This window comes from Alligator mississippiensis, chromosome 5, assembly GCF_030867095.1.
Source record: "Alligator mississippiensis isolate rAllMis1 chromosome 5, rAllMis1, whole genome shotgun sequence".
Taxonomy (NCBI): domain Eukaryota; kingdom Metazoa; phylum Chordata; order Crocodylia; family Alligatoridae; genus Alligator; species Alligator mississippiensis.
The window spans coordinates 202,116,184-202,135,168 of record NC_081828.1 but is presented as its reverse complement, the minus strand read 5'-3'; the positions used below and the strand labels follow the sequence as shown (position 1 = coordinate 202,135,168).

At 42.1% G+C, this 18,985-nt stretch overlaps 1 protein-coding gene across 1 annotated transcript in view; it reads right to left on the bottom strand.

The window, feature by feature from the left end:
* PTPRN2 (protein tyrosine phosphatase receptor type N2) overlaps positions 1-18,985 on the bottom strand; it is a 1,024,661-nt gene that overhangs the window by 568,654 nt on the left and 437,022 nt on the right. The window contains exons 7-9 of the mRNA XM_019498778.2: positions 16,973-17,212; positions 12,145-12,185; positions 8,589-8,959 (exon numbers count right to left, since the gene is read on the bottom strand). Coding sequence (XP_019354323.2) covers positions 8,589-8,959; positions 12,145-12,185; positions 16,973-17,212 — 652 coding nt within the window. The remainder of the gene's footprint in view (positions 1-8,588; positions 8,960-12,144; positions 12,186-16,972; positions 17,213-18,985) is intronic.

Genomic DNA, 18,985 nt, shown 5'->3' with positions numbered 1-18,985 from the left:
ATTTCCCCTCTGAGTCAAGGCACTTAATTCATAGGCACTATAACACCTAAGAGTAGACACCTAAAAGAACCATTTGGAAATATCCCAAGCAAAAAAACACATAGGCATTTTTCTGCTTGAAAATGCATAGGCGTTTTTCTTCTTGTATGCAGAAAAGAAGATACTGAGATATGTAGAGAATGTCAAATCAATGTTTTTAGTTTGTAAATGTTCACGAAGGAGAGGAACAGTTTTATTATTTTCTCAAAAAAGGTAAAAAGCCATGTGCTGTACAAAAGCTCAGCTTCTGAAAGACTAAATGTGCATCAGGAACTGTCTAATAACAAAGCATTACAAAGCACAGCAGTCCTGCTTCCTTGTTGTTTAAAATAGGACTCATCTTCTTATTTTTTATTTAATGTTCAAGATTGCAACATTTTAAATCATAGTAAGATGGCACGAGCAATAAAATATTTGTAGATCACAACAATTAATTGTTTTAATGACTTGTTTGGGGTCACATAGGAAAAATGACATAGGCATATACCTCAGTTCTCTTAAAGTCCAGTTCAAGGTCTTAACTGGAAGACCATTGTGTAGAAAAACTACGCTGTGATCATGCATTTAAACACTATCTAATTCATCTGGGCTTTTTTATAGTGTTTTGTAAATGGTGTGTGCAGGGTAACCTCATTTTGGAGAGAGTATGACCAAGCATTTAAAATCAGCCTAACCTTTCAGAACGGTACATGGATCAGACCACTTATGTGTCAAGGCAATCTTCTGATATGAATAGATGAGCACTACCCCAGCTTTGCCAGACCAACCACATGCATTCTCTCAGAACCTCAGTTACTTCAACTGAAAAACGTGGTGAATGGCATGTAAGACCAGCACAACACTAAGGGTTACAAAGCACAATTATTAATAACAGTCAATGGAAGAGACAAGAATTTGAACTGATAATTCAAGATTGTAAAAAATATGCTTAAATTTAGTTTCCTAAATCCACATTCGGGAATAAGGACAGTGCTTGACCATTGAAATTGCTGAGCATCTAGAATGCTACTTACAGTCACTTAAATGGGAGAGTCTCAGTGGCCTCACGTTTGGGGAAATAAGATCATCTGCTAGCTAAAAAGGGAATTTAAGGTTTGGGAAAATGAATAAATTACTGTATTTTCTTGCACTTCGTGCACCTTTCTCCCAAAATCAATTCCCCAAAACTGGGGTGCATGTATTAAGTGAGGAAACTGATTTTCTGACCAAGAGAAAATCACCCTGGCTTTGATTCCTGCTCCACAGTGCAGAAGATATTGTACTACTATTCAGGCAGGTAAGGGAATCAACTGAATTATTGGCTCACTGTTCTTCACTCCAGAGGTATTAATGATTGTCTCTTCTTTTCACTGGTCTTGATGTTCCCGTAATCAAGCTAAACGTTCTAGGACATTTTGCTGTCTACTAGCTGCTCCTAGTCTCTCTCCTCCTATTTCACAGGCTAGAGACATTTTCACTTTTTTCAAAACACAGATCTACCCATGGAGACCGGTTTTCAGGAGCAGCTAGTGTTTCAAATTTAATTATGTAGGGAGGGGAGGGTCAGTCAGATGAAGATTAGGCTCTATCCCTCTATGCCGCCATAACTCTGAAAAAAACCATGTGTTTTTTTTCTCATTCTGCCTTTCAAAAACAAGAGGTATATTATATTCTAGGGTGTATTGTATGTAAGACAATATGGTACATCAAGTCAAAGGTGTGGGGCTTTACTATACATCTCTTTCTATGCAGTAACTGACTATGAACCTCTTCATTAGGGCCGTGTGAAGCTTCAGGTGCTGATTCGATTCAGAGGAGATTCGGCTCGATTCGGTGGCCAAATCTCCAAATTTGAATCAAATCAGGGGACCAATAAAAAGGTCCGAATTGATTTGAAGCTCTCCAAATTAATTCGGAAAAGATTCGGAGAGCTTTGACAATTTGGACAGTCCCCTCCCACTGCAGCAGGGAGCTGGAGCCAGACTTGGATCTGGTAAGTAGGGGGCAGGGGAGGTGTGGCTGGAGGACTGTGGAGAGGACCATGGGGGGACTCCTGCCAGGCCCCATCCCCTACCTGCTCCCCCAGCACCACTCCATGGCTGCCCTGTCTGGCCCAGCTCCTGACCCTGTAAATAAAAAAGCTCCCATCTATGGAGTGCTGCCCAACAGGAGGGCAGTCCCTGTTGTCCCCTGCTGCCCCATGCCATGTGACGGGGCTCTGTGACGAGCCCCCTGACCCCTGCCCACTCTCCCAATGCCCCCCTCCGCCATAGCTGCCGCACCCACCTCCGTACCAGCCCCTTAAGAAAAAAAAATACCAAAAAACCCCCACACTTACTGGCTCCTGCACTGGTGTCAGGGCACTCATGCAGAGCCCCCCACACAGCGTGGGGCAGCGGGGATCACCCCCCCCCGCCAAGCAGGAACCAGTGAGTCTGGGGTTTTATTGTGGTTTTTTGTGTTTCTTTTCTTATAGGCCCAGAGCTGGGGCCAGTGGGACAGCCATGGAGAGGGCTGGGGGACTAGACAGGGGGCCAGGGGGCTTGTGGCAGAGGCCCCCCACATGATGTGTGTCAGTGGGGGCAACGGGATCCCCACCCCAGCAAGAGCTGGTAAGTGGGGGCTTTTTTTTCCCCCAGTGCAAAGAGCTGGGGCGGGCGGCGCAGCCATTGTCAGGGTTGGGAGAGAGGGTGGAGGATGGGCCTGTGTGATTTGGAGATTCAGCAGCAGCTGAATCTCCGAATCAGATTCAGCCAAATCGATTCAGGACAGTGATTCGAATCACTGAATCAAATCACTGTCCCCCAAATTGGCCGAATCCAAAGTGAATACTAGCCACTTCACACAGGTCTACTCTTCATGCTATGCTCAGTGGAAGCTAAACTGAAATTGCTTAGCTCTGTTTCATGAAGAAGTAAACCACTCTTGTTTAGCTTCCACTTGCCAGGGGATAAGAATGAACACACAGGCAATTACTGCAATGCAGCAAATATATGGTGAATCTCTACTTCCCTTTGACTCAATGTATTTTTTTGTTTTATCAAACGCCTAAAGCACCTGACTCTATTTTTAGGCAACAAATAACCTAATTTTCCAAAGTGATGCCTTTGAAGTTTCTATAATTTATCCCTTTCTCCATACTTGAGCTCCATTAAAATAATTGGACCATGCTATTCTGGCAGTGCCACCAGGTAAAATGGATAGTAAGGAGAAAGTTCCTATGCATCTTCTCAAGAATCCTATTTTATAATGATATATTATATGTTAATATGCACTTAATTTTAGCATTTATATTTTCATTTTAAAAAACCTACATTTGAAGAGAAGGAGCACAAGTACAAAAATTAAGAATGGCTTTCAGGGCCTTCCTACAAGCACAATGCTTCCTCATTCTTGATTTTAGAGCTCACATCTGTGTGCCCATGCTGCATTAGGAGATATTCCAAGATAAAAATCTTAAAACATACAATAACCTCCCTTAACTGATTTTTGTCTTGTAAGATTACGCTGCAGGATTTGGGATCTTTAATTAGTGGAAAGAATTATCAAACATTTATAGGAAAGCATACCACAAAAAAGGCATTTTACAGTAATAGTTCCATTTGTTCTATAAAGAGTAAACAAAGGAAATCACCCATTTGATTGGTTTTTCATCATAATAAAGTGCTGAAGCAGCACCTGGAAGGATTTACCAGCCAATTTTCCACACTGAAACTGTCATTTCATTCCTAAGATTAGTCCTGGTGGATATTATAGATTGGTATGGATTGTACTTCTCTATGCATCTAAAAGGTCACTAGACAAACAGCAGGAGTGACCTATTGTTCTCACCATTGAAAATAAGACTCCTACTTTGACAAGTCTTAACACTATCACAAATCTTTTTTCAAGAATTACATGGAAATGTTTATCTGTGGAAATGTTTACGTGTGGCACAATTAAAAGCTTTCATCTCAGAAGTTCAATGCATCAGTCTTAAATATCTTGTCGGATAGCACTTGTAAAGACAAGGAAATCTGGGAATCCAGTAGTGAATAAATCACTTTGATACCTGTCAACTATACCTCTAAGTGTAATCCTTTCACTTATGTTTTAAAATCAGAAGATAAAAAGAACCCAACCCATCATCCTGAATGTACACCTCTGTTGGGCTTTACACTACACTACTCTTTCAGCTAGAAAAAGAAAAAGAAAAAGTATATTTCACATTACAAAAAAAGCTTGACTAATAAAAAACTGACAGGCAGGAACTATAATATATTGCTGTATGTAGGAAAAGAAGAAAAATATTAAACATGCCAAGACAGTGATATTGTCAAGTGAGAAACTACATTTAGCATTGTATTTCAACAGCCTATTTACTGTGTACAAATTGTTTCTTAAGTAACTGCTAATATCAGCTCTGTAACCTTGAATATCCTAACTGCAAATGCTTGAGGGAAGTCCCTGCATATTACACACTAGTCCAGTGTTTAGACATATTAAAGACAGACTTTAATCATCAACCCAGATCTTGAGCTCTCTCATACTTCTACATTTTAATAGCTTTCTTGACTGTTTCTGTGTTTTAAAGTTTCTTAGAACTTAAAGACACATACCACTCTTCCTTCCCCACCATCCACATGCAAACACACATACACAGAATAGTAGATCAAATGTTAAACACATGTCCCGAATACTTAAGGAACCCATTAAAGATAACCATAGTGCACTTTCCATCAGGCTAGCGAATTAAACATTTTGCTACAATTCCAATGCTGTGACTTCTCCATCTGAATATGGCAGGGTAACATATACTTGTAGTAATACAATTTGTTCCTATTGGTTAACTGTGACAGTCAATACAAGATCTACACTAAGAAAATGTAATGCTGTAGGAAAGATACTAAAGATGTTAAAACTAAACAAGCATGAATAATTAGCCATCACTAAACAGCTACATACCCCAGAAAACAAAAGTGCTAATGTACCAAATTTAAAGTTAAACAGCATTTTGTAAAAACCAGAAACTAGACAGTCTCTGTGCCTTCTTCTCAAATACTGTTCCAATTACTCTGTAGGGCCCTATTATACACTAGGAAAATAACCAGTTGCTCACAATGGTTGTCAGCAATGGGTCCCTCCTGGCCCTTCCTCAACTGTTGTAGAAAATGGTTTAACTTCTCATGTGCAGTGGATAAATCCATTTCTAACACAGTTAAAAAAAATCTGGGGTGGATAAAAAAACTATATTAAAAATGGGATTTTTAAATTTTAAACCAGCTTTGTATTTAATTAAACATACTTTAAAAAAAGAAATCCATGTTAAATGATGATGTCCCCTAGAAAGATCCACATTTTTTAGAAGTAATTAGCAAAGACTATAATTTTTAAAGTTAAACCCCCAAACTGATAGAAATTATTAGCTAAACACGTGGAACCACAATTTGTTTAAAGGGCTAATCAATTTAATCCACGTGCAGAAAAAATAATTTTCTTTGTTTCAGTTTTATTTAGCTAGTTCACGTCAATGAATAGTTCATACCATACTGAAAAATTATCAGGACTTAAGAAAAGCAGGAAAATTTGTTTTCTTCACCCAATTTCCTAATACAAATGAAGTATGAGAAGATGAAATCTACCAGTTCAAAAGTCCCAAAGAACATGCAACTAGACTTTCCTAGGTGCAGCTAATACATCCTAATAGAGCAGTTACGTTTTATATCTAAAATATGTTTTGACAGACTTCCTTTTCTGTATTCTCCCCATTTAAGATGATTTTTATTAAATAATATAGTTTAAAAATTCTGCTTTTGCGCATTTTTAATTGAATGTCAGTATTTGCCCAAATGCAACTTGACACACATCACATGAAAAAAAAAATTTTCATCTAATGTAAGAAATTGTTTACCATTTTCTATTATAAAAAGCACAAAACTATACATCTGCAAAATGCATGTTAATTTATATAATTGTTCAATCAGATGTCTGAATATATTGTGTCCTCTTAGCTACTGAAAAGTAGCACCACATTTTTGTATGTAGACTACATTTACTAGAGGTGCACTAATAGAGAAATTTTGGGTGATAGCAACGGCCAATTTTTAACGAGCCATTTTGTCCAATATCAATCTGATTCTGATCGGCAGCCAGGCAGCTTGGAAATTGGCATCCAGCTGGTAAGTCTCTTGTGGGGGAAGGGGCAAGGGAAGGGGTGTGGGAGGGAGGCAGATCAAGGCCCCCAAAGTGAGGGAGGGAGTTAGACAGAGGCAGGCACTGCACAGCCAGGGCAGACTGCAAGATGGAGCTGCAAGCACCTCGTCCAGGGGGTGCAGGAGTGGGGTTGGCTCCCACCGCTGCACGCACCCTGAGAGGGCATGGGGATGTGCCCCAGATATGTGCCGGGGCGAGGCAGGATGGGGTAAGGTGGCCTGCTGCTGTGGGCTGGGGTTGGGGATGTGCCAGGCTCTTCCTGGAAGGGGGTCTGGGCCAGGATGCACTTCAGGCAGGCAGCAGCACTAGAAGGGGTTTATGAGGGGCTGCACCCACCCCAAAATTTGCCATAGCCCTCCCCCAAGCTCCACTTCCCAGAGCCACCACCACCCACCCTGAGCACAGCCTGGTCCATCCCCCCGCTGGGAACAGCCCGGCACTGCCCTAGCCTCAGCCCACAGTAGCAGCCTTGCCCTGTGCAGATCTGGGGCACACGCCCCCCCACCCCCATGTCTCCCCTAGGGATGTGTGTAGCGGCAACAGCCACCCCCACCCCCAGGTCCCCCAGACGAGCCGCTCACAGCTCCATCCTGCACTCTGAGCACTGCCTGCCCCTGCCCCAGCCCCACTCCCTCCCTCACCGCTGGAGCCTGGATCTGACCCCCCCCACACACCCCTTCCCTCACAACAGACTTACCAGCTGGACCTGGCTGCTCTCCACACTGTCAGGCTGTACTCCTGGCTGCCTGTGTGCTGCACTGAAGCGGCATACATACACGGGCATTTATTGGTGGCATTATCGGCCACATCAGCCAAAAAAAGCCAATTGCTGATACAGTCAATTTTCTTTACATCGGTTCCGATTCGATATGGGACCAATGCATCGGTGCACAGCTAACACTTGAAAAGCAACAAGCCTTAGTGCTTATGTAGCAGAGTGGACTGCACTTTTAAGACAGAAGAAGTCTGCAGCTGGCCAACTAATCCTACTCACTATACTTAAGGAATGTTAGACTCCAAGAAGAAAGAAAATTGAAGCAGTTAGGCTTCTGGGAAGGAAGGTAGGCACCCAGCTCCTATACAGCACCTATGGGATGTGAAGACTGGGTACATAGTTTATAGAACAGGAAGACCAGATTAGAAGACACCCTATAAAGAAGGCCATAGAAAATGAAAGTACCATCTCTCTAATGTGTAGAAAGATATGCCTCAGGAGGATGACCAGGGAAGCTGCAAGGATTTTCCAGGCTGAAACCCCAAGGAACATACAGGCCTGATTTCCTTTCTTACCCACAGTGGAAAAGGCTTCTAAAAATTAAGGGGAAGATCATTGACTACTACCACAAAAGGGAGAAGTCTGACCTAATCAGAGGACTAAGCCAGACCTCAGGAAACTGAGAAAGACAGCACGAACTAGAGGTGCAAGACCCAGTTTTCTCCAGAAGGAAGTGTTCCAGAAATGGTGAGCCTGCTCCAACTCACCAACTAGTGAGAAGATACTTTTTTTTAAAGGAAAATACAAAGGTAAAACAGTATTAAATCAAGTTTTTAAAAACAGATTTTCTGCTTCCTGATTTAAATCCTGATTAAAATTGGTGATCTAAGCCATATTGATCACGGTGAAAAGTGATCAATCCACCATGCAGTCGCACCTTAACAATGCTGAACGTTAATTGTCTCTTCTACCCTAGCAGTTAATCATTTCCAGTACTAATTGGGAGAGATGACTCACAAAATATAAACTTTATAGTCAGAAAAAAGCGTAAAACACTAAATTAAAATGTTGGAAAACCTAAACTTCCACCGGTTTCCCCCCTCTTTAAAACATTGTACATCACTGTAAAAAGAGCTGTCTTTTTGAAAGTAGAGCTTTAAATGTCAAATTCATTAGCCATGACCTGAAATCATTAGGTTTTTCTTTCTGAGGTAGCATATGTACGTGATGTTTGGATCCCTATTTATATTATTTTCAGATCCAAATAAATCTGTAGATGAAATATAGTGCTGTTATTGTGTAACACTTCTCTGAAAAATGACTCAGACATTGGTATTTAGGTTACTTTGAAGTCAAATATTTAAAGCACACAGCCTTAACCATAAATATATTCTGACATATGAGGTCCTTGGGACATCAGAAGACTAAGTGAATACTGACCAGAGGCCTGCAAATTACATATCTTCTATATAGAAGGAATGACAGTTCTACTCTTTTATATTTTCATTAAAGTACTAAGCTATTTGCAAACAGAGTTTTAAGAAGTATTAAAAACTGGAACAGTAATAGCATCTTCCTCTTTTATATTCATATTTCATCAGCTACAAACATTTTACTTTTTCCCCATTTAAAAAATGCAATTCAAATTTGCCACTATACTTACTCTTTCTCTGTTACTATATAGCCATATTCTTCCTCTTCAGAAGACTTCACTTCTAGCTGTAGGCCCTCTCCTTTCTGTTTCTGAGGTTCTTCACTGGAGCTTTTATCTTGCATCAAAACATTCTTAATCCAGTAGTGGATCTCAGTCAGCTCTTTGGAGTCAGGTTCAGATTCAGCTTTTTTCTCTGGTGTCAGTTCTCTTGAGAAGGTTTCACTCTTCACAATTTCAACCCCAGCTTTTACTTCTTCTGAGGAAGAGGAGGAAGAATCAGGATCTTCAGATTTTTTGGTTTTTTTCTTAAAAGATTCTTCAGGCAGATTTTCAGTTAATGTGTTCTCATTCAAGAAGTCCAGTAGTTTTGTACTACTGTCCTGTATTAAGAAAATAACATTCTTTGTAACATTTAATACATAGAAATATGGGTCTCCTTATCATTTGTCCAGTTCTGCAAACCCTTACTCCTATGCTTGGGACTACTCACATAGATGGCTGAAGAATCTAACTCCAAGGCTAAGTACAGGCAGTCAAAAAGTCAAAGGCTGAATCGATTCAATCTTTGCAGGTTAGTTTAAACCGTGTAGATTAAACTGATAAACAAGTCAACAGACATTCACTTTTGAGTCCAGAACTGCAGCCACATGCCTTCAGTGGCTGAGGCCAGAAGCTAGGGGGTGCTAGAGCACACATCCCTGCTCAGCTGGAGCAGACAGATTGGGCCAAAGCTAGCCTACACACCCTTGTGGGGAGGGGGGCATTGCAAGGGAGGTGCAAAGTATTGTGGGATGCTGGGGGATTGTGAGATAACTTGAATCTGGAAGGGATCTTGGACAGAAGTTCAATACAATGATTTAACCTAAATGAGTTAAGTCTGATACTACATCAATCCAAATTTATCTTAAACTGGTTTCAGTCATTTTGAAAGAGGTTTTGGTGCACTGAACTTCTGTTGTGTCACAGATTGGAACTGGCTTTCGGTCACTTATACAGGTTTATATGCACTTTTTGTCCCCAGTCCTTCAGATGTCCAATTATTTAAATAAAATATGAATGGTCATAGGAAGGCATAAATACATACCAAAACTATAATAATGCAAGTATATGAACAATCTACTGAAATCATCCAATATATCATTAGAGTTGTGAGAGATATTCAAAAGTCAGACTTAAGCCCTAAAAATAACTTGACAGTTAAAAAATATAATTTCAAAATGACATCTCTCCTGGGGTTGACAACCTTTAGGCACTTTGCTAAAATTCCCAGGACAAAGCTGGGAGAATACCATGAAAACAGGTTTCACATACATTTCTTTGGGAATTAAAAAAAAAAAAAGTCTCAAATATTTAATATAAGGTAACATGGTAGAATTTAGTGCATGGCCATTTCTTATTTTTGTTTTTATATATCCTGATGAGAGAAAACTTTTCTTATCAAGGATGATGACGAGAAGAAGCAACAGAAATAAGTATCTGTTGAAAATCTGGCACTGGAAGTATCTGCATAGCTCTTTTGTTGCTTCCAAGTCATCTCATCATGAGTGGAACGTGACTTGTACAACACTGCATGAATACTGAATTGTTACTAGGAAACTGATGGACAAACACTTTGTTAGCAATCCATAGGATGAAACATGATTGCAGGAATGATTGGTTAAATGAAGCTAAACAATGAACACTTCAGTAAAATTAAACATAAGCTCATGGAGAATTTGCAAACAGGGAAGTCTAAACCCATTATATAAATTTCTGCTCAGCCAGGTCTGTCTGACAGCATGATGCAGGATGGCCCCTTGTGGCTCTCCTGTGTGGGGCTGTATTCTGTTTTCTTACATCCCTTATTCTAAACGTCACTTCAAGATCTAAATTATTGGCATTCCCCTTCAGAACAGTGGTAAATTGCTCAGTTCTCCCAAGCTGTTTCAAGTGGGTGGTTAAAATTCCTATTGAGTTTCTCTTTGAGCTTCTCCTTTTGCATGTTCTCTGGTAGATGGGTAGTAACAGATTGTGAAAGCATCACAGATAGTTCCTTTATGGTTCAAATGTAGACTGAAAAATATCTCCTCTGATGTATACCAGTTTGAAAGGATTGTTTTAGATTTGGTAGTGAAAAGGGGGGATGAGGCAGAGACTTATGAATAGAGAATAGATTTTGATTCCTTAAATTTCTTTAAGATCTCATCATTTCCTACTGAGAAACTTTCTCAAAGAGAGCCTCTTTATTCATATGAATCTTGAGAGGAGAGATAATCAACGACAATGTTGACAACATCCCGCAAAACAGCAATTTAATAGATATGGGAAAAGTATTTCAAATGGGACCTTTCAATGCTTGGATTGACTTCCCCCTTGGCAAGTTCATAGAATCATAGAAAATCAGGGTTGTAAGGGGCCTCAGGGAGGTCTAGTCCAATCCCCTGCTCAAAGCAGGACCATCCCCATCTATAGCATCCTGGCCAAGGCTTTGTCTAGCTGGGTCTTAAAAACCTCCAAGGATAGAGGTTCCACCACGTCTCTGGGTAACCTGTCCCAGTGTTTTACTACCTTCCTAGTGAGAACATTCTTCCTAATACCTAACCTAGACTTCTCTTGCTGCAACTTGAGACCATTGCTCCTTGTCATCTGGCACTACTGAGAACAGCCCAGCTCCATCCTCTTTGGACCCCCCTTCAGGTAGTTGAAGGCTGATGTTAAATCTCCCCGCAGTCTTCTCATCTCCAAACTAAACAAGACCAGTTCCCTCAGCCTCTCCTCAGAGGTCATGTGCCCTCTATCCATTTTTGTTGCCCTCCACTGGAGGTGAAGCTGACAGGTATGTAGTTCCCGGATCCTCTTTCTTCCCTTTCTTAAAGATAGGCACTATATTTGCCTTTTTTCATTTGTCTGGGATCTCTGAAAACCTGTGGCAATTGAAAAAGATAATGGCCAGCAGCTCTGCAATCAAATTGGCCAATTCCCTCAGCACCTCCAGTGCACTGCGTCCTAATGGACTTGTATATGTCCAGCTTGTCTAAATAGTCCCTAGCCTGTTCTTTCACCACTGTTGGCTGCTCACCACCTCCCCAAACTGTGCTGCCCAGTGCAGTAGTCTGGAAGCTGACTTGGCCTGTGAAGACTAAGGTAAAAAAAGGCATTGAGCACTTCAGCCTTTTCCACATCAGCTGTCAGTACATTGCCGCCCCCATTCAGGAAGGGACCCACACTTTCCCTGATCTTCCTTTCTGTTCACATATTGTAGAAACTCTTCTTCTTAAGCTTCATGTATCTTGCACATTCTACCTGTTTACTCAAGCTTTACCTGACAAGATGTAAAAGTATTCATTTTTGTTTTGGATTTTTTCCTCCACTAAACTGACATTCTAGCAAGTGTTAATTAGAAGTGTCTTAATTTATGTACATTCACTTATTGATCACAATACATGGATGTGGGAAGCAAGAATTGAATCTGCAACATTTTTTATTTCTTTGGGAATGAGTTTTCATGCCCCGAAATAATAACTAAGGGCAAATTATTATTGACATGCTGATGTTGAGCATTTGTTTTTAGCAAATAAGTACTTACCTTTTTATTAGGTCTGGCATCCCCTTCATGTACTTCATTATCTGTAGGATAAGAACAATGTATATAACAAGTTATAAACAGATTGAATGATTGTTCAGATATTGTTCATAGGCTGCTTAACTTTTAATGATGGCCCACTTACAGTAGATGAAACATTAAAGTGTTTGCATTTATAAGATATCAATTAAGAGAGTCTAAACAGACTAGAACTTTTCAGCTTATAGAGGTCTGCGAGATATTGAATAATGCAAAAAATGAATAGGTATTCATTATTTACTCTTTCATACAATGCTAGAATCAGGGAACATAAAATGAAACCATTAAGCAGTTGGTTAAGTCTAATTAAAATAACCTCTGAATACTGGAAGCTACAGTGGGGAAGTAGCAGGGGGTAGAAAATACTAGGTATCCTGTCCAAGAATATCCACTTCCTGCCATTGTGCAAGACATGGTCCTGGGAAAAAATGGACCCTGATCTGACTCAGTAAGTGGCAGTTCTATATTCTTATTGAAAATTAAAGCAATACAATTTGTTGCTTTGGCTCCATTTGTATGGCAAACTAGTGCAAAATCAATAGAATCGTATAATCAAATGAAGAGTGCACTGTAATAATGAAAGCAATAGCATGTCTTTACTTTGGTTTATCAATAACTAAGAAAAATTAATAAAATTACTCTAGTTACAGAATCTTACTTATACAATAAACAAAAAGTCACAACATATTCATTGTGTACGTGCAGTTTGGAGAACCAATGCTTGTATGACTATGGCACTTTATTATGAAAGAATCACAAACCATATTTCCATACATATTGAAGAGACTTCCAAAATCCACCACATCCTACTGGTAAATTATAGCCATACTTCTCAATCACATCATTACTGCAAGTCAAATGGGGGGCTGGGGGAGTTGTTTGTTTGTTTTTTAGACAAAAAGGTTATAAGAAGAAGTTCTCAATAATCTGTCCCACTGAGATTCAGGAAAAACCCACAGGACTGTTTCATTTCAAAACAGACATGGTGGTGAGCCACAAAACCTTAAGAACTGTCAAAAATAGTAGAAGTCTTCCTATAACTTTACAGTCAACAGTTTGTTCACTTTTTCACCAAAAAGTAATTTAAAACTCATATTGGTCACAAATACCAAAAGAGTGGTGCTAGCTGGGAACACTACAGCTAGGAACAGAAGTTACACATAAACCGATTTAAGTGATGGGAAACTGGTTTAAACCTGTAACAGAACATAAGTTCAGTGCACATAAACCAGTTTCATAATGGCTGAAACCAATTTAGATAAACCTGGTTGAATGTAGTATCAGACTTAACTGATTTGTATCAAACAAATTTATAGAACTTCTGTTCCATGACCCTTCCTGGTTTAAGTTAAATCAGAGTCCCTCAGCATCCCAGCATGCTTTTTATCCCTGGGCTGGGCTGGGCTGTCTGCTCCAGACAGCAGGCCTGGCCCTGCCCCTTTCCCCTCTACCTGGAGCAGGGGCAGGGGTATGGCCAGATGTTGGCCCAGCATAGCCTCCTAAGGCTAAGGAGGCAGCGAGGGGGTTTATTCCCCCATCCCTCCCCTCTCCCCCTGGGGATCACAGCCAGGTTCTGCCTGGCTTGGGCGGAGCAGCCTGTCAGGATACCACCCCTGCACACATGCATACAATTGCTGCTACAGCGGCAGGTGTGGGAGCGTGGCCAAAGCCGACTGGCTGGCATAGTCCTGCCATCTAGCTGCCTCACCCATGGGGAGGCTGAGCTGGGCTGGCCCAAGGGCGCTGCTGAGGGTGGGTAAAGAGGGGACATCCTGGGCTGGCCCATGGGGGCACAGCCCTTCCTAGCCAGCTGCAGCTCAGGCTGGGGCTACAGGAGCTGTACGGCCAAATAGCTCCCTGCTCCCCATACCCAAGCCGGGCCTGGCCATCATGGAGCCACAGTTGACTGGGAAGGGGGCTCGTGTGTTGGCAGCCACTGCCACTGCCACACCCCCTGCATGATGCTTGCTTGTCCGCACTGTGCAGGGGGCTCAGCGTTGGCTACAGACAAAGAATCCCCCGTGGTGGGAAGCTGTTAGGATCCAGGCCCACTGGCACCTCCAAGCCAGCCAGGGCAGCTGTGGGCACAATTAATACATCCCATGTGGCCAGTCTGGCTGCTAAGGTGCCTGCCCACATCTGCAGTGGTACCGCCTCCACGCTGCTGCCTGGCCAGCCGCTGCCTGTGTGTGACGGGCTGGGCTGTCACAGAGCCACAGCCAGCTGGGAAGGGCCCTGCCCCCGCAGCCCGGCCCAAACCAGCCCCACTATCTGCCCAACTCAGTTGGGGCTGAGTGGAGCCAGACGCGGACAATGCTGAAGGCAGGCGCAGAGGGGCTGGGCTAAGATGGGCTGTAGGGGCCAGGCCCTTTCCATCTGGCTGCAGCTTCATGATAGCTGGGCCCAGCCAGGGTGTGGGGAGCCCAGAGCAATCTGGATGCATGTCTCCCACAGCCCCAGCCCAAGCCCCAGCTAACTGGGAAGGGCCTTGTTCCCACAGCCCAACCCAGCCTGGCCACCTTGCCTAGGGCTGGGGTTGGGGCTGGGGGCTGAGATGGGCCAGCCCACAGGCACTGCTAAGGGTAGGCACAGAGGGGCTGGGCCCTTCCCAGCCAGCATGCAGCTCAGGCTGGGGCCACAGGAGCTGTGCAGCTGGAGTGCTCTCAGCTCCCTGCACCCAGGCCAGGCTGTCAGGCAGCTGCTGTGGCGGACAGGGCTCTGTACTCCGCCTCCACTGCTTCAGGGTGGGGCTCTGCATAGCACTGTCTTGGGGCTCAGGGCTGGATGGCTACCCGCACTGTGGGGCGGGGGGGGGGGGAAACCTGTGCTCCCAGCTCCCCACGCCCAAGCTGGGCCAGGCTGTCAGAGAACCACTGCAGTGGGTAGAGCTCTTTTCTTCTTTCTCCTCCCCCTCCACAGGGCCAGACCCCTGCTCTCGCTGCTCGGTGTCAGCTGCAGGCCAGGGTCTGGCCATACTCCCTCTTTCCTCCACCATCCAAAAAGCCTAGCAAGATCTGCTTCCCCTCTCCCCCTCTAGGCACTTCTGGGCTGGGGTCCCTGCAGGCCAGGGTGGGGGTTTAAACCTCTCCATAATCATACTCAGACCTGATGGGTCCTTGCCAAGCCACACCCCTCAGCTCAGCTTTCCTCAGCTAGTGCTGAAGGGAAGGGAATACTTATTCTATCACCCCTCCTCTTCCCCCCCCCCCCGGTTTCTGGCCTGAGCCAATGCAGTTATGCGCCTGCGTTTTCTGGAGTCAAAAATGAATGTCTATTCACTTGCAAATTGGTTCAACCTACTGGTTAAACTAACCTGCAAATATTGAATCAATTCAGGCTCAAAGTTTTTGAATGTCTATACTTAGCCTACATCTTCTATTATTTTAGTGGGGCAAGTTGAAACTATAGTACGTATACAACTTTGTGGCAAATGCAGACCTTTTCATGGTGATCACTATAGCTGACTGTTGTATTCCTGGGAGCACCAAGAAGAACGGTATCTGACCAGTACCAAGTAAACATGAATCTCCATAGTAGGGGTGTGTGAAACAGGCCGTATTCTATTCGGATTCTGATTCGGCCCAATCAGGGACACTAATTCGATTAGTTGATTCAGATTACTGTCCTTATTTGATTCAGCCAGATCTGAATCTGAAGATTTGATGCTAATTCGGAGAATCAGTGATTCGGCCACAGACACAGCTTTAAATGTTTTTTTCTACATACTTTGAGGTACCAGGCATGACTCGTGAATGCTGCAATGGTGGGGTGGAAGGAGCATCCTACAGGAGCATGGGGGGGGGGGCCCTGTGTGCTTGGCAGCAGACATCCCCCCCCCCGAACTCCTCCAGCTCAGCGATCAGCCACAGAGGGACCCCAGGTGCCCCCCCAAACACAGAAGGCACTAGTCACCAAGCCGGGGGGGCGAGGAGGGGGGTGTGCCCCGCACACTCCACAGCAGACCCAGAAGTGGACCGGAAGTGCTTCTGGTCCACTTCCGGGTCCTCTGCTGAGCATGCTGGGGACCACCCCATGCTCCCGTGGGATGCTCCATCCACCCCACCATCTCAGCATTCATGAGCCACCTGGTACCTTGAGGTATAGAGAAAAAACATTTAAAGCTGTGTCTATGTCCAAATCATCAAATCTCTCTGAATCAATTCAGAGGGTTCTGATTCGATTCAGAGAGGTTAAAGGGTCTCCTGATTCGATTCAGATTCAGAGATTCGGCCATCAAATCAGCCTAAATCAATGACCAAACCTTCGCACAGCCCTACTCCATAGCTGCCTAAGCAGAAAAAGGAAGACTTTGCTGGTATATATTTACTTGCGTAAGTGTTTCTTCCATGGCTAATGATGGTTCAGAAAAGAATCAATGGCTGCAAAGCACAGTTTTATCATCCATGCATTTAAAAACTACATCAACATTTTTTGAACAAAAATGATTGTTGGCATCATTTTGTTTTAATATCTTACTCTCAAAAATGAGAGATCAGGTGTAATAGCATGAAGCAATTTGCCTTTCAACATAACAGAATGTAAAATAGGTTTATCCTATTCATGGAACTTGAAAATCCAGAGTTCACTAAGATATTTTCCTCATTTTTACCATTCTTTATAATAGGGGAGTATTGTAAAGAAGGAGATTTAAAAAGCAAAACCACAACATTCTCCTCTGTTCTGTTTCTTTTAAAACTGTTGAGGGAGCAACAGCCTGTACTGTTAAAATACAAAATAAAGAGGAAAATGGGTGTAAATTACTTTTGTGATATTTAGCTTTTTGGTCTAGTACCTTGAATGCTAACATTGGCATCCTTTCTTGTTCCTCCTTGAGCATCCACTTCCTTGACTTCTGCTTCTGTCCTCGCTTCTTCAACCTTTCCAACTCCATTTTCCTTTTCTTTTTCCACGTCAACAACTTGAATGGCATCAGCAATAATATCAGCTATCTCATCCAATTCCAGTGGACTAAGATTATCCACATTCACCTTGTGTTTCTTCAGGTCTTTCAATACATCCTGGATGAATGTTTCTGAATCACAAAAACAACATGAACATTGGATTTAGTCACGTGAAAGAGATGCTTTCTACAAATGCTATATGCCTATAATACTTTCAGGAATATATCAGCCCTGTTCCCTTTATGGAAGTTGTATGACAAACAATATAATGGTTCAGTGCATGCTAAAAGGCTGGCAGCTGACTGCATTATACAGGGCTTGCACTGGATTTCAAGAAGGGGGCTTTTGCACCATCTTGTGCCAGATGATAAAAGATGCATATCAATATGTCTCAGCAAGCTGTTCTAGTGACGTGGGTGCAAAACCGCTGCTGTTTTTCTTTACACTAACAAAAGGTAGCTTCTTCTGTGGCAACCTGATTTAACCTGACATAAACAGACTTCACCACAGCTAATCAAGACAACTGTTAAGATAGCAGAATGGCTACTTATTTGACTATACTAAAATAGCAGAAGCAAGATTACTGCTATTACCTGTAAAAATCTTTGCATGATTCAGTGTACATTTCAGCTCTAACCATTACAGTACTCTATGAAAGAGCAACTGTTAGACACTCTTTGAAATGTAAATTTTGTCTAGCCTCTAAGTAGTGCTGGTACCTTTACTCAAGTAAGAGACAGCTAGAGATGAGGACTTCAGATGCTTTACTGTGTGGTTTTGTTTTTTGTCAGTGTCTAAAACATTATTATTAAAATTTTAAGCAAACGAAACTCAAGTATCTTGGTTTTAATGAAAAACATCTCTTATCCATTCAGAAGTGTTTTATATCAGGATATGAAATGGACTTATTTTCTAAACCTTTTCATTTCTACTAACCAAATAAAGTGATCATTTCCAAGCAAGAATTTTACCTAAACGCTGCTTTGATTTATCAGCTATGGATAGAAAGGGAAAACTGTTTTTTTATCAGGCTGAAGAAAGACAACGGAAGCCAAAATCTCCATGTGGGCAAGACAAGGCAGATGAATTGGATCTATTTTGTATGCTTTAAAAAAGAACAAACAACATGCTTTAAAAACATTACCACATCAATGCTTTGAAGGAAGAAAAGTTTGAGGGTAATGGAGATGAAAGATGAATTAATTAGATGGGGTGAATTTAGACAACTGAAAATAAGGAGCATCTGACTATCCATGTATACATGTTCATTGAAGAAGGCACTGTAAACCTCATTCAAATCTTCTTTGGAGTAGTCTCACTTAATAAAGTCTACTTATGGCTATCTGCTTATCACTAGTAATTCAATACTGTGCACATGCAATGCAAACATCTGAAAAGAGGTTTTTTTATATCAATACTACTGGGCATGAAAAACAAGAAACAATTAGCCTTGAATGCTCAGTGAAAAGGGGCTGAAAATGCTTCAAAAGGTTCTTCCAGCCATTTTCCTCCTGGGTATATTTCACATACTGGGATAATCTTAACTGCTATTGGTAGTATCCAATTCTGTCAATGATCACATCAACACTTGCTTTCAAAGTACAGTTTTAGACACCTTAAGATATAAGCAGCAATGTAAAAAGATATAAAGCTCAAATATACAATAATGGTTCAAAATGTGCCTTCCAAATGAGATTAAAGTGCCACATTGAAATGGGCAGGGTGTATGCCTTGCAGCAGTAGAAGGATGTGTGCAGTAAGATTATACTTAAGCTTTTTGAAAGTGGCAGAGTTGGGTACCAAAATCTGGAAGTTTCTGAACAGCATCATACAAGCACTATTGTATTTGGGGAGATAAATATTTTTTCTACTGGTATGTAAATAGAATTAGGAATTTAGATATT